At 33.0% G+C, this 14,085-nt stretch overlaps 3 protein-coding genes across 18 annotated transcripts; all 3 read right to left on the bottom strand.

Moving 5' to 3' along the window:
* Positions 1–206: 206 nt before the first annotated feature.
* LOC105645646 (3-oxoacyl-[acyl-carrier-protein] synthase I, chloroplastic) lies at positions 207–3,645 on the bottom strand. Its single transcript, XM_012231297.4, has 8 exons — positions 3,154–3,645; positions 2,079–2,437; positions 1,549–1,980; positions 1,248–1,421; positions 1,018–1,131; positions 816–917; positions 645–711; positions 207–509 (listed from the first exon to the last, which is right to left on the bottom strand). Exons 1-8 carry the CDS (start codon positions 3,305–3,307, stop codon positions 442–444), a joined length of 1,470 nt encoding a protein of 489 aa, XP_012086687.1. The 5' UTR covers positions 3,308–3,645; the 3' UTR covers positions 207–441.
* A 1,252-nt stretch (positions 3,646–4,897) lies between these two features.
* Positions 4,898–6,559, bottom strand: LOC105646026 (calcineurin B-like protein 4). 4 transcript variants are annotated; one of them, XM_089720206.1, is made up of 8 exons: positions 6,404–6,559; positions 6,221–6,303; positions 6,044–6,103; positions 5,846–5,957; positions 5,709–5,761; positions 5,482–5,562; positions 5,181–5,293; positions 4,898–5,066 (listed from the first exon to the last, which is right to left on the bottom strand). In XM_089720206.1, exons 1-8 carry the CDS (start codon positions 6,471–6,473, stop codon positions 5,000–5,002), a joined length of 639 nt encoding a protein of 212 aa, XP_089576332.1. In that variant the 5' UTR covers positions 6,474–6,559; the 3' UTR covers positions 4,898–4,999. The 4 variants fall into 4 exon arrangements, with proteins under 4 accessions (XP_089576332.1, XP_012087187.1, XP_089576333.1 ...); XM_012231797.3 differs by having other exon boundaries at positions 5,846–5,954; positions 6,404–6,558; XM_089720207.1 differs by lacking the exon at positions 6,221–6,303 and having other exon boundaries at positions 6,044–6,138; positions 6,404–6,509.
* Positions 6,560–8,417: 1,858 nt separating this feature from the next.
* Positions 8,418–13,579, bottom strand: LOC105645647 (calcineurin B-like protein 7). 13 transcript variants are annotated; one of them, XM_037637988.2, is made up of 11 exons: positions 13,430–13,579; positions 13,211–13,302; positions 11,764–11,898; positions 11,611–11,683; positions 10,907–10,989; positions 10,695–10,754; positions 10,180–10,288; positions 10,012–10,064; positions 9,171–9,251; positions 8,974–9,086; positions 8,418–8,806 (listed from the first exon to the last, which is right to left on the bottom strand). In XM_037637988.2, exons 4-11 carry the CDS (start codon positions 11,648–11,650, stop codon positions 8,755–8,757), a joined length of 591 nt encoding a protein of 196 aa, XP_037493916.1. In that variant the 5' UTR covers positions 11,651–11,683; positions 11,764–11,898; positions 13,211–13,302; positions 13,430–13,579; the 3' UTR covers positions 8,418–8,754. The 13 variants fall into 13 exon arrangements, 11 of the variants coding, with proteins under 11 accessions (XP_037493916.1, XP_037493917.1, XP_037493919.1 ...); XM_037637989.2 differs by having other exon boundaries at positions 11,611–11,677; XM_037637991.2 differs by having other exon boundaries at positions 11,611–11,658.
* Between the last annotated feature and the right edge of the window lie 506 nt (positions 13,580–14,085).

Genomic DNA, 14,085 nt, shown 5'->3' with positions numbered 1-14,085 from the left:
GTGATGACTCTTCCTAAATTGTGCACTTTTCCTCTAACATTTCAACTCATGATTAATGTTGCAACTTTTGAACATAAAGCCAACTTCTTTCTCATATCTGTTTCATCAAATTAAGGATCTCTCTTAAGCGTTACTGTTGGATTCACTTAATATCAAAATTAATGTCAAAGGTTCATGCCAGTAGAAGAGAAAAGAACAACAAAAAGGAAACAATGTCGATTCTTTTTATTTGCTTATTTAAGGAACACCAAATCCAATCTTATTACAAAAGAGTTACAAGGTATCAAATGAAAATGATCCGATTGTCTGCATAATCTGAATACTCATTACCGCAAAAATCAAGAATGCTTCTGATTTCCACTCTATTACCATTAAACTTGGTTCGTTTTGACATAATGGAAAGATGAAACAGAATTAATATTTGGGCTGAGTATTATCGAGTTAAGGAGTGAATGGAGCGAAAACAACCACAGAATTATGCCCTCCAAAGCCAAATGAATTTGAGATACCTGCAGCAAAAATTGATGAATTATTGAATTCATTTGTCAATCATTAAAACGTATATAACAGAGGAAAAGAAAGAAAGAAAGAAGAAAGAAAGACTAGATTATTGTCTATGCTCCCATAGTGCAAAAAATACATACCAACATTGACTTGATGCTGCTTCTTCAAATTGGGAACAGTGTCAATAGTGACATCAGGCTCCAAGTTCTACAGAAATCAATAATACATGGGTAGTGAAATTTGTTGGAAGTTACTATTGGAATAAATTAAAATGGAGCTTCAATAAGAGAAGTAAGTATTTTGGTACTTACATCTTGATTGATAGTTGGATGCAACCATCCTGTGGTGATTGCTTTTATGGTTGCTACGGCTTCAAGTCCACCAGCAGCACCAAGTCCATGTCCAATCATTGACTAAGTCGAAAAAAGAATAGAACGATTATGGTGTTTGATAACATCACTCAGTATTCAAAATTAAATATTTTCAATGTAAAAACAGGATAATATATCTTACCTTTGTTCCATTCATCTTAATCTCTGACGTGTCCTTAAAGACTTTCTTGATAGCATTAACCTCAGCCAAATCCCCTGCAAGCGTTGAAGTTGCATGAGCATTAATATAGTTCACCTGTAAATCATAAATTCAGCCAACTTCATGTTAGAATCCAGAATGGTGGGGATTGGGGAAGATCATTTTATTAAAGTTGGTGAAAATTTTCACAAGAAACCGGTAAGAGGTCTTACCTCCTCAGGGGAAACTTTGGCATCCTCTAAGCTCTTGGTTATGCAAGTTGAAACCCCTAGACCATCAGAGCGAGGATCTGTCATGTGATGAGCATCACAAGTTACAGCACCTCCTAAATACTCTGCAATTATATTGGCTCCTCTTTTCAATGCATGATCCAAGCTCTCCATTATCTGTTCTCACCGAACAAATTTTATGCCAATAAAATTATACCTCTTAAACAAGATGCTGATATGAATGAGCTAATTAAGTTAAACTGCCAATAGAATAAGATATCAAATAAAATGAGCTTGTGTTTACCAGCACACCAGCTCCTTCTCCCATGACAAAACCATCTCGATTCTTGTCCCAAGGTCTTGAAGCTCTCTTAGGATCATCGTTTCTTTGAGACAGTGCCCTGCAAGCTATAAAGCCACCAACACCAGTCGGCATAACAGCAGCCTCAGTGCCTCCAGCTACCATTATATCTGCTTCACCTCGTCTAATGTGATTAGCCGCTGCATAGAAGCAATAATTTGCAGTTGCACAAGCAGTTGAAATGGAGTAATTAGGTCCCATTAAGCCAGTATCAATAGCTAACAATGCTGAACCCATATTGGTTATGGAGTAAGGGATGAAAAATGGAGTTATCTTCTTATATCCCTTTTGAATAAGAGCTTCGACTCCATTGCTAAAGGCTGTTAAGCCTCCCATCCCAGTTCCGATCAGCACTCCAGTTCTAGTTCTGTCCATCTGGAGGACATACACACAAAAAATAAAAAAAAGTTATCGACCACTAATTTCTGGTTACATGTGAATCAGACTCAGCAACCAAGAGTTATATGACTTACATTGTCAAGGACTTCAGGGCCAAGGTTGGCATCTTCAAGAGCCCTCTTACCAGCAACTAAACAGTACCTCCAGCAATCATCAAGACGGCGATCATTTTTCCCATCAATGTATCCTTTAGACGAAAAGTCGCGAATCTGACCGGCAAATCTGACAGAGAATGAAGAAGCATCAAACCTATCTATTAGGCTGATCCCACTCTCTCCTTCAAGTAGTTTGTTATAGAATGCATCAACGTCATTACCAAAAACTGAGACTACTCCCATTCCTGTTATCACAACTCGTTTCTTGGGATCCTTTTCTCGTTTGGGAGCTGAAACATTTGGAGAAGCCATGGCTCTGATTGTTCTGGATTTTGGAACTGAATATAGAAAACTAAATTAGAGTTGAATCCCGGGGAAGATGCCAATAACTAACTGAGAATCAATGATTTGGCATTAGGATACCCTATCAATTCTTCTAAAGAATTAAGGAAATTTGGAATCAGCAAAAAACAAATCTAGAATCATACAAAAGATCCCAAGGGAAAACAATCTCAAAAAACAAATTAATAATCAATGTTTGAAAGGTGCAGGTATGGCAAAACTGTAGGTAACCATCAGTCTATCACCTAAAAAGGTTGTTGTTGATCCCAATTGTATGAGATGCAGTTAGATAGCAGATATGCCTGGTTATTATATACAAAATACCAACTACAATATGAAGAAGCTAAACTTCATTTATGAGGAGCACAAAGAATTAGAAAAGGAATCAAACAGACATGGTTTCCAATCATAATCACAAATAGGAAATTGGGATTCTTTTCAATGGATCACCGCATACATGTTAAATATGAAAACTTTTAGCTCTGTCTTCGTTTCTAGCTCTTTTGTTATGAATTGCAATGTAGAGAACCAACAAAATTATTTATAATGTGCAAGGTAAATGAAGGAAATAAAGGGAATAATTGATGAACTGAACTATTGCTTTGAGTTCAGGCAAGAAAAGGGAGATGTCTTTGACGTAAAAGAAATTCTCCACCAAAATGCATTATATAGATCAAAACTGGACAAAGAGAAGATGCAGAAGAAACCATACCTGAAGTAGAAAGGAACCCACTTGACTTAGTCCCAGCTGGAGCCATTTGCACAGTCTCCAGTGGTCTAAGCCCATTATATTGAGCCAGAGAAGCTCCATTGCTCCGGCTTCTAAACAGAACACTAGAAGAACAAGTACCGGCAACGGTTGCCATCTCTATCCGTTGGTTAATCTCTTTCCGAAAATTTCTTCTCTCCTCGTGAAAACGTCGAACGATTTTAAAAATGTTTCCAACTTTGGATTGTCAGTGGAAGAGAAGGAAAAAACAAAGAGAGATTTTTGTTCGCTGGTTTGATATTTGCTTTGGAGAATCCGCCACAGCTTTTTGCTTGGACAATGGACAGACGCTTTTTTTTCGGCGACAATTGCCAAAAAAAAAATAGACTCAAGTCTCGTCATTTGTTTTAGCCGTATCATATAACTACCCAAGATCCCAAGCTACCTCCAACACCAAGTTTCAATCTTTGAGTTGTCTTATAAATGCCCATCTGTTCTCGCGGCAATTAAAGGCGTGTAAAATTAGTTTGCAGACGACGGAAAAATTTCCCTCTCACTCACTGATGACGGGGGAATAATTTCTTGTATGCCCTCTTATTCATGGACGACAAGTCGTTCATAAGTAATGAAAAGGTGAGATTGGAAAAAGTTATTTCTCCCGCGTAAATAGAACAAATTCGGTATTCCATTCATCAATAAGTTTTTTCTTCACTTATTTTGTTTTAGTGTCTTAAATGCTAAAAAATTATGAAAAATATTTTTCAAAAAGTTATTCTTGAGAAATAATGAAATTTTAAATTAATTTGAAATTTTACTTTAACTCAATTTAAAGTTTCAACTTAATTTTGAATTTTATTTTAATTTGAATAGTAATTTTATTAAATTATAAATACATAAAAAGAATACAATAACATGCATCACACATGAAAATATATATATATATATATATATATATATATATATATATATATATATATATATATATATAGAAAAATATAAATTTTATAATATTCATTATAACACAAATATATTTTTTTTAATTTATCGAGAGACATAACCGGATATAATTTTTTTTTTTTTTTTTGAAAGAGAAGAATTATCATTAATTATCTCAAGGAAAAGTAATCCATCAAACATTCGGGCACTGAATCCCAAATATGAACACAATTAAAACGATAGGACTCTCTAGCTAAGCAATGAGCACCTATATTATCGTGTCTTCTAATCCAACGAACCTTGACTAATGGAATGGAGGCTAATAACAAAATGCAATCAGAAATAACAATACCCAACTCACTCATATCTCTAGTCTTTGATGAAAGAGCAGTAAAAATACTTTGAGAATCTATTAGAATAGTACCCGCACCATGAATATGCCGAGCTATAAATTGTAAAGTGAAGCGCAGAGCCAAACCTTCCGCCATAAGTGGAGATGGCTGACCTGCATAGAAGCTAGAAACAGCGCGCAAAAAATAACCTTCATTGTCTTCAAAAACAACCCCTATACCCGCCGATCGTATATTAGAAAAGATAGCAGCATCCACATGGCAAGTCTACTCTCCCAGATCGGTAATAGCAGGTGTTACTTGCGAAATTTGTACCTGAGGCATATGCATCTTTACCAAGGCATTTTTGAAGTCTTGAAAAAGAATAGAAGCTGTAGCACTAACATTGAAAGGAGTCCAAGCCATTTGTTGCCAAAGAAATTTGTTCCTAGCATCCCACACACTCCATGCGACATAAGATATAAAAGCTAACTTATCGGTATTATTTTGCTTCATAACCGGATATAATAATGTGCTATACAATAGCAAATATACATAATTATATATATAATATTATATATATATTATTTGATGGTATCTTCTTCTGTATCTTTTGTCGATTCAAAGCTGGGAAATGCAGTTATGATGTCCCTGCAACAGTAAAAATTTCAACACCTAATTGTTAATTCCTTCATATTTCATATTTGAAAAATAAAAATTATTATATATATAAATAAAGATTAGAAAGGACAAGAAGGGAATTACCTCAAATATGGAATGGTCATATACTTGATCAAGGATGGATTACGAGTCACGAATTGCTCCCACTCTTCTAAATCAATTTTGCCATCTCTTTTTGTATCAGCATCCTCAAATGTCTATATATGTAAAATTAAATGCTATTCATAATTAATTTTAATTAATAACTCAATTAAAATTATAATTATTTAGGGCCTCTTGATTATTATAATTATAATTATATATATATAAGAAAAAAAAAAGAAAACTAAAAACAAAAAGTATGAAATTCTCCTCCTTAATTATCTTTGAAGATATTATTAAATACCTTATCGATGATGCCTTCAATAATGTCGTCCGACAGAATCAAATCTGATTCTTCCAGAAGTGCCATGATCAGCTTCTTCACCTTTTTTTTTTTTTACCAAATTAATTTGTAAAATAAATTTTAATATACAAATGAAATTATTTTAATTATGAAATAATATAAAGAATTCATAATTCAATTGAAGATTTTTAATCTGCATATTATCGCCCAAAACCTATTTTAATTACCTCTTGGTGTTCAATGAAGCCTGTTTGCCTTATATCGTATAGTTGAAATGCAACTGCGATATTATACAGCAAACCTTTTTTAATATAACCTGCATGGAAACAACAATAGAAGAAAGGAGAAGAATTTCAGTTCATACAAGAAACTTTCTCTGCTTGAGGTGCTTCTGGGTGGAAGATAGACAGAGATCGAATGAACTCCTCGAATTCTATTACTCCATCTTGCTTGGAGTCAAACAACTGGAATATCTTCTTGTTTTAACAGAATTAAAGAGATAAAGAAGATCAGAAATGGGAAGCTTATAATATCAAATATTTAATGAAAAAAGCTTAATTACCCTATCTGAAAAGAGACTTTGCTTCTTGCTGTTCCTGAACAAGCCAAGCTGAAATTCTTCCTGAATATATATACTCAGAACTTTCAGAAACGTAGCTGTTAATTAAGAAACAAAAAGAATAATTTGAGTTATTAATTATAATTATGGTATGAGCTTTAGAAATTATTTGAAACTTACTTTGCTAATGAACTCATCATCTTCTAAAGAACTGCTTAGTTTCTTGAATAGCTTATATAAAGCTTCAACTTGAGATTCAGTGACTGCAAGATTATAATATATATACATGCACATGCAAATATTCATAATATATGTCTGAGAAGTATTAAATTATAAAAGAATTAATTAGATAATAAAACTTACAATACGTCGGAGAAGCAAGAACAGTTGGGTCTTTATGTTTAATTCGCTGCTTCGTGCAAAGGCATCCCATACGGTTCTTTTTTTTTCTTTTTTGAAATGTTTCAATTTGTACTATATATATATATATATATGAACAGAGATGAAAGTATATATGCAATTACTTTAATTCTTTACAATCTATGGCCTAGAATCAAATAAGGACCTTTGGAATTTCATTTTTGATTTTTCCTTTTTAAGGATGTACTTTCCAAGTTACGTTTTTCATTAATGTGGGAAGCATAGTCCTTCACGTTTGATTTAATTAATAATTTCATCCCTCTTGTCTGAAAAACAAATTAAATAGTTCTTCATATATTTATTAAAGTAGTACGTATGTTCAAAATATATGCTAATCAAAATAATTTTAGGTCAAAGAAAAAATATTTTCGTGAAAAAATTCAAAAGATTTATTAAGGGTTAATTCTTATATTTTTATTCAAAACATAAATAAATAAAAAGAAGAGATATAATGAGTTACATTGGCATTTAAATGATTTATAATAACCTTATTTTCTTAATAAATTTTCATATTCAATACTCAAACTTAAGAATTTTGGTTAAGAGAGAAGAGTATGAAACCACACCGGCTACAAATATTTTTTCTTTTCACCTCTGATAACTTTTTTTTTTTTCTATTATTATTTCTCTTCTTCTATACTTCCTATAGAAGGTCAGGCATGAGTCCGAACACCACTAGAAGAAACCTTAGCCATCCCGACGCCACCATACAAATTTTCTTTTATACGACACCAAATGGCCACTAACTCTTATGAGCTTTCATTCACTTAGGAGTTCCCTCAAACTTTTTCTCTCGTTAATTACCATTTACTAATTACAAAAATTAAATTATAAAAGAATTAAACAATATTTCAAAATTATTTTTTATGAATAATGGAAAATGCAATACCCACTAATTCACATTATTATCTGATTTATTTTTTATAATTTTAATTAATTTAATTTTTGGTTTGAATTGAATAATTTTATTTAATTTGGTAATGCATAAAAATGCATTTGATACACTAATAAATAGAAAGCGTCTAAGGCATAGTGGTGTTTATTGGGAAATGTATTTTGTTGGTGATAATTGATTAATTAAATCACGATAAGGATACCATTAAAAGCTAAATCATTTCAATCAAAATTATAATCCCACACGTAAATTAAATTAAATCACTGGAAATGAAACACTATTATTAATTTCTATTTGTAGATAGCTTTGGCAATCAGATTGATCAGTCCAACCTAAAAGTTAGAAGTTGAAGATTAAAAAAAAAAATAATAAAATAAAAAAAAAATATATATATATATATTAAAGAAGTCATTTCAATGTGATTATTGCTAATATGGATCATGGATTCAAAGTTTCTTTCTTTATTTCTTTCTTTTTTTTTCTTTTTTTTTTTGAAAAAAACAAACTAATTGGCTTTTTTTTTTTTTTTTTTTGAGAATTAAATATTAAAATTTCAGTTATGTGATTTCTTTTTTCTCTGCTCTATGTTCTTTGTACTCTCTTGATGTAACCAAACATATCACTTATGTTTGGTATAGAATTGATTTTCAGACAATTGGAAAAGCATATATCTTTGGAACAGATTCAATCGAGAGGGTTGTAATTATCTCATTAAATTGTTCCATTCTCACAAAAAGTTATTTCAGTGGTGATTATTGGTAATTGGAGCTAGTGGATAAGCAGCATTAAGGCAATCAAGAAATGCTCACAAACGTAGTCTAGTCACATGATGGCTATACGGAAGTTACAGTTCGAGCCCAAGAAACAGCCTCTTTGCAAAAAGCAAAAGGAAGGTTGCGTACAACCCTCCCCACAGTAGGGGGCGGGAGATTCTGTAACCGCAGGTCGCCCAGACCCAACTTAATGATGGCCGCGCATGAGATTGCACGAGACCACTTCGATTTTGAGTCGGGGAATGACTGCGTATATCAACACTCCCCGAAGTCCACTAATATAGAATACTTCGATGCAATGGGTCATAATATATTCTTTTTTGGTTCTATTTGATACAGTTTTTACCAAAATGTGCCTCAAATAGTAAAAGAATAATAACAAAATTATCAAAATACACAAATGATCAAAATTTAAAAACTTTGAATTGCAAGCTATAAAGTGATGTTGAAAGCATATAGACAATATTTACTTTGTCTTAATTCCTTGCACACTTTACTGTTAAGGCATCTGAGGAAATTCTTGGTTCTTCTTATTGATGTTTATGCTGCCTTTGGCTCAAAGTTTTCTCATTGAACACGAAAAGATACCATTATCTGCTATCTTATCTCTTTGACGCAAATTATTTCTATTCAACTTCAGTGTTCAGCACAAAGCTAGGAAATGCTAAAGTTACTTCCCTGTACAATTGGAATCAAACAGAAAATCAAAAAAACAAGGAAAAAGAGAAGTATAATAACTACAAAAAACACATATTTAGCTCAGTTGATAATGATAATTTCAGTTTCAGGATATGCTTAACGACTAATTCCACTAAAAAGAGTCGAGTTAGAGATCCTGAACCCACTTGAGATATGGCAGAGTCATGTTCTTTAAAATAGATGGATTCTTTGCTACAAATTCCCTCCATTCTTCTTGATCAATCTTTCCATCCCCGTTTAAATCTGCTTGAGTCATTGTCTGTAAAATCATAGTAATAATAAGAATGAATGTGTAGAAGGTTGAGTGAAGTTTAAAAATTATGCATTTTAGAAAACTTGACACCTTATCTACAATGGTTTCGATATCATCACTTGAAAGTATTGTATCTGATTCGGCCAAAACAGCCAATACCATCTCCTTCAACTTCCAGCATCACAGACATTTACAAAACGATTGAAAATTAGATTTGTGAATTAATCAAAAAATAAAAACGTCAAATAGTTATCATATAATAATGCAAGTTAAAACAACAAATAGACATTACTATCGCTAAGAAGCAGAACTGAACAGGGCAGAGTATAAGAGGGAGATGAACAAATGAGATGAAGTCCTTAGGCTATTTCTTAATTGGCAACTGCAAAGCTGGAGCTTTTTCTTCTTTTCTCCTCCTCAATAATTTAGGGAAGAACAATCTTTTAAAGCATTGAACAAGTTCTGTGATAATGATTCACAGCTAACATTTTTCTTTCCTACCTTCAATCCATTGATAGCTGAATTAACTGACCTAGCAATCACACTAGGGATCATTGCAGCAGGGGGGCCATAGGATATCAATGTTGTAAGCTGAACAGTCCTTTACATGATTAGAATGCTGGTAGTGGACACTCGATAATTAAAATCTGGAAAAAAAGTTCTTTTACCAAATGCTTTAGCCAAGTTGAAAGCCAACTGCAGACCACTAAGCTTTCGACTGCTGAACCAAGCTTGTTTGTCATATCTTTCACAATCGCCTCAACATTTTCTACTTAATCACATTGATTGAAGATAAACAATCTTGAAGTTCCAAGCAAAAATGGTCTATGAGCATCCAGTGTATGCCAAAGAATGATTCATATTGTGTTGTTAAGTGCATTTGTGATAACCTTGAAAATGTAAGGTCAGAGATTTGTTTTGTGGTTTTTACCTCTTCACGCTCAATATAGCCAGTGTCACGTAGGTCAAACAATCTAAATGCAACTGAAAGAAGATTTTAGACAGTTTAGCAGTCATAGACATGTTGCGTGCATAAAATTTCATATTATTATCCAAAGAACATATGGAAAAGAAGAAACCTATGCATAGGGTAACATACATGTAATTTTTTCTGCTTCAGAAGCATTCGGGTGGAAGATGCTTAATGAGCGAACAAACTCACCAAATTCAATTACCCCATTGCGCTTGACATCAAAAAGGTCAAATACCTGTAGTAGGTTGGTGTGACATGATATATTATCGTCTTGATGAAATTTGGCATAGCTAAGTAAGCAAATAAAAAGATGACGTTCAACAGAGAAGATCAGTTGCAAAATAATTCTCTACCATGTCTTAGATCGGACAAACATCTAATGACCAACATGTATTTATCCATTCCTTCATAAAATGCTATTTTACAATAATTTCAGAAAACTACAGTCGAGTATGTTCTGATATAATGATGGAGCCCTTTAATAATCTAAATATTGTATGATCTGTAATGATAGTGAAAACACGAGGCATGTCAATTATATTGTTAAAGTTTATGCGAACGTCTTATGCCTGTAGAAAATTAGTCAAAACTACAAATACGAAACCATAAATAAAGTAATAAGTTAGAGGAAGAGTGCATACCTTTTCTGCAAAAATATTATGCTTACTGCTGTTACTAAAAAGTGCAAGTCGGAATTCTTCCTGTTCGTAAAAGAAAGAAATCAGCACTTACTATAGTTAAATAAGAAAAACTAAAACCCCTATCCCACTGGCCTTCAGCTAGCTTAACCATAGCTTTCAGGATGCTCTCACAAGGAATAAATAGCATACTTGACAAGACCGAATGTAGGTACCTTGTGAATGAGGTTATCTTTAATTATGCTACTGCTCAGCTTCTTGAATAGATCATACAAAGCCTCTACCTCGTTGACACTGACTGAAATAATTAAAAGTATCAAACGTTAAACATGTAAGTTATAGAAATATGATGAACCATGAAGTACCGATGGATGGCAATAAATGTAAATCCCTGCATAACACATCCAACTTGTCAAGTAAGTTGCTCATTGGTTTGATAGGGGCACCATAAAGTGGCATTCCCTTCTATCTAAATAAGCACACCATATACATGAAGCAGAGAGGCAATATATTATCAACGTATCTAGGAAAGCAGAAAAACCTTGGCGCTCTAAAATTGGTGCCAAGTCCATAGCACAAAAGTGCACCAGGCATTAAAGCATGATGTGAAAGGCATGTCAAAATAATGTAACAGAAAGGTAGGAGAAGATATCTAATTGATGCTGGGCATAATTTCATGGAAATTCACAAGGCCATGGCAGGAATCACAAGCAGATTTGTGGAAAGATCATTTGAGTGCAAAGATACACCATAGCATTGGACTAGATAAGCACATGGCAAGACATGAGATGAATCCATCAAACATAAAAAGATGTAAGAATTGTGAAGCATCAAGAGATGATGATGCAACAAATTTTGCAGTGTATTTATAACACACCCTAAGAAACTACTAGCAAGCTTACACTGGGAGCTGGAGTACCAGGACTATATTCCTTCGGAATGTAGAATGCAATAAGCATTGAACTTCCTGCAGGCAGTTATCCATTCTGTTTCTGTTTCATTGGTCCGCTCATTCATTTATCTAAGATGTAAAAGGAGAATAATAAGAATAACTCTTTGAATTTCTACTCACATGGTGTCTCAGAAGCGAGTTTGATAGGATCCTCACGTCCAGATTTTCTGGATTGGCTCAAGCTAAAGCAGCCTTTAAAAGCACGCATTTTGACACAGTTGTCTGCAAAAGGAAGCGGAAGGTGTTTATGCAAACCTGGATTTCAAATAGATATCTGTCACATACAAGGCAGCAATAAATTGATGCAAGATATGCTTTTAAGTTAAGTAATTATTTCTTACGCTGCTGGCCAGAATGAAAAACAGAGTGTTAACTGAACATCCTGAAAAATCACTGAGATACTTCTTTCAAGATATTGTATGAATTAAGTACATTTGATTTTAGAACGCCTGGGAAAGATAGATCCCAACTTCTATTCCTAGGAAGTATTTCAGAATGGTAAGTGTTTTGTTTTCTAGGGAGCATGTAACAGACTCATTCTTCCTATGAGACTATGAGAGTAAAAGGTCCAAGCACTCTTGAAAATTTTGTACTTTGAATCGCTGCCTAAAGTATAAAAAAGAATTATAAGACACAGACAAATAGTGGCTATCTCTAGTAACGGTAACTGCTACTGCTACTGGTACTACAACCATTCTTATGGTTGATATTTAGTCCAAGTAACCATATCCCATATGCTACAGGCCATTGTATCCTTTGAACATCAGAGAAATCAAGAAACCTAGTAATTTCTGCCTCATCTTTAAACCGAAAAAAAAAAAAAAAAAAAGCTTTGGAATATGACGTTATCATATAAATTTCAATAATTGAGTCGGAAACTTTTGGAGTTCGTTGCCTTAACAAGAAACTTCTCAAATCCAAGAACATGCAGCCTTAACTATTTAGTCATCCTAATTGAAGGCGAAGTAGCCATCTGACGGACTGAGTGACTGTTGTTTTGAACAATTATTATGAATTAGCCTTTGGCCACCCTTGACATCAATAATCAACAATCCAAACAAATAATAAAGCACGAATCTTGATTTTTCAACAGTGAAGTGACCAATTACTGGCAAGAAGTTTTCTAAGATAACATCTCAAAACTTCCACTCAACGCGATCTAAGAATCAACTTGCAATTTTGGCTAATGTCAAAATAAAACGTCTCCAAAGAAAAACAAACTAGGTGAAGTTAACCCAAGACTAACAGTGCCCAACCAAAAAATTACTCTCATACTCAAAATAGCCAACACCCAGTAACCCAAGATGGACATTAATTACTTTTGACTTGTTAAGCTTATAAAGAAGAACTCAATTCAGCTAATAAGAATCTTTCTGCAACTGTAGTACGTAGGACCCATATACAAAAGATAAGCAAATTGCTAAAGAGGGCAGAAAAGTGTTAAAATCTCGTTCCCCACCAACTCCAGCCAAAAAGAAGCAACAGTAAAAGACATGAAAAAATGTCTCTCTTTGCCTGAAAAAGCATGATACAGAATCAGGTTGGCTAAAAGATACTTAGGCTTTACCTGGATAGTGTTCTTGTTCTTCCAGCTACGAAGAGCTCCTAATTTTCACTTTTCGTTCTCTTCTTTAGATCAGTAGCTGTATTTGCCTCATCCTGACATGTTAACTATATTTGTTTAAGCAGAAAAAGAGATTGATAATCTATCTGTTAATCACCAATCAAAAAGCATTTATCTTTAGTATAAATAAAAGAATTATTGGACGGTGTCGTGCATTCTAACCTCATCACCGATTGACTTGCTTCTTTCTCATTTGTTTATTGTTGGTGAACGGAGACAAGTCAGCCAACTTGTTTCAACTCTGACATATTGCAGCTTTTCCATTTACATTTTGGGCAATGAGGTTTGAATGGAGACAAATCCAAAGTTGGTTTTCTATGATTTACAATTGTTTTTTCATTTCTATATCTTTTTATTTTTGAATATATAAATAAGAATATACAAAAATAAAAAATAAAATATGAAGAACTATGATTATCTTGAATTTTTAATTTATGAATTGAATTAAATATATAGAACTATGATGAATTTTAAATATTTAAAAATAATTTTATGCTTTATATATATTAGTCTTATAACTTTTTTTTTAAAATTTCAATTTCCATCTTTTGAAAATGTAAATAATAAACTTTTATTTAGTTTAAAACAAAATATATAACTTAATTGTGCCAAAAATAAAAGAATTGTTACAATTTAACCCCAAGCTAAAAATTGAATTTAATTATGTTTTTAATTGAGAGCTCTCGAATCTGAAATTTTTCTATTTTTTAAGTTTTTCTACTGTAAAAAACCAATTGGACCAGTTAGGAAATGGAACAGTGTTTTTATTTTGAATAGTTCGGTATATTTGTTTTTGTCGTGGTCTTCGAACGACAACT

The sequence above is a fragment of the Jatropha curcas genome, chromosome 4, assembly GCF_041381405.1.
Source record: "Jatropha curcas cultivar XTBG-Jc1 chromosome 4, XTBG_Jcur_1.0, whole genome shotgun sequence".
NCBI classification, from domain to species: Eukaryota; Viridiplantae; Streptophyta; class Magnoliopsida; order Malpighiales; family Euphorbiaceae; genus Jatropha; species Jatropha curcas.
Note: the sequence above shows the minus strand (reverse complement) of the source record. Positions and strands in the feature narration are given on the sequence as shown.

Bases quoted from the DNA above. Each gene is read 5' to 3' on its own strand.
- LOC105645646 (XM_012231297.4), bottom strand. From the start codon at position 3,307: ATGGCAACCGTTGCCGGTACTTGTTCTTCTAGTGTTCTGTTTAGAAGC. The intron at 1,132-1,247 runs GTAAGACCTCTT...TATGATTTACAG, and splicing joins CCAAAGTTTCCCCTGAGGAG to GTGAACTATATTAATGCTCA. The intron at 510-644 runs GTATGTATTTTT...TTTTTGCTGCAG, and splicing joins GCAGCATCAAGTCAATGTTG to GTATCTCAAATTCATTTGGC.
- LOC105646026 (XM_089720206.1), bottom strand. From the start codon at position 6,473: ATGGGATGCCTTTGCACGAAGCAGCGAATTAAACATAAAGACCCAACT. The intron at 6,304-6,403 runs GTAAGTTTTATT...ATAATCTTGCAG, and splicing joins TCTTGCTTCTCCGACGTATT to TCACTGAATCTCAAGTTGAA. The intron at 6,104-6,220 runs GTAAGTTTCAAA...ATATATATTCAG, and splicing joins ATGATGAGTTCATTAGCAAA to GAAGAATTTCAGCTTGGCTT.
- LOC105645647 (XM_020684080.3), bottom strand. From the start codon at position 11,851: ATGCGTGCTTTTAAAGGCTGCTTTAGCTTGAGCCAATCCAGAAAATCT. The intron at 10,755-10,906 runs GTACCTACATTC...TTTTACGAACAG, and splicing joins AAGATAACCTCATTCACAAG to GAAGAATTCCGACTTGCACT. The intron at 10,289-10,694 runs GTATGCACTCTT...AACCTACTACAG, and splicing joins ATAATATTTTTGCAGAAAAG to GTATTTGACCTTTTTGATGT.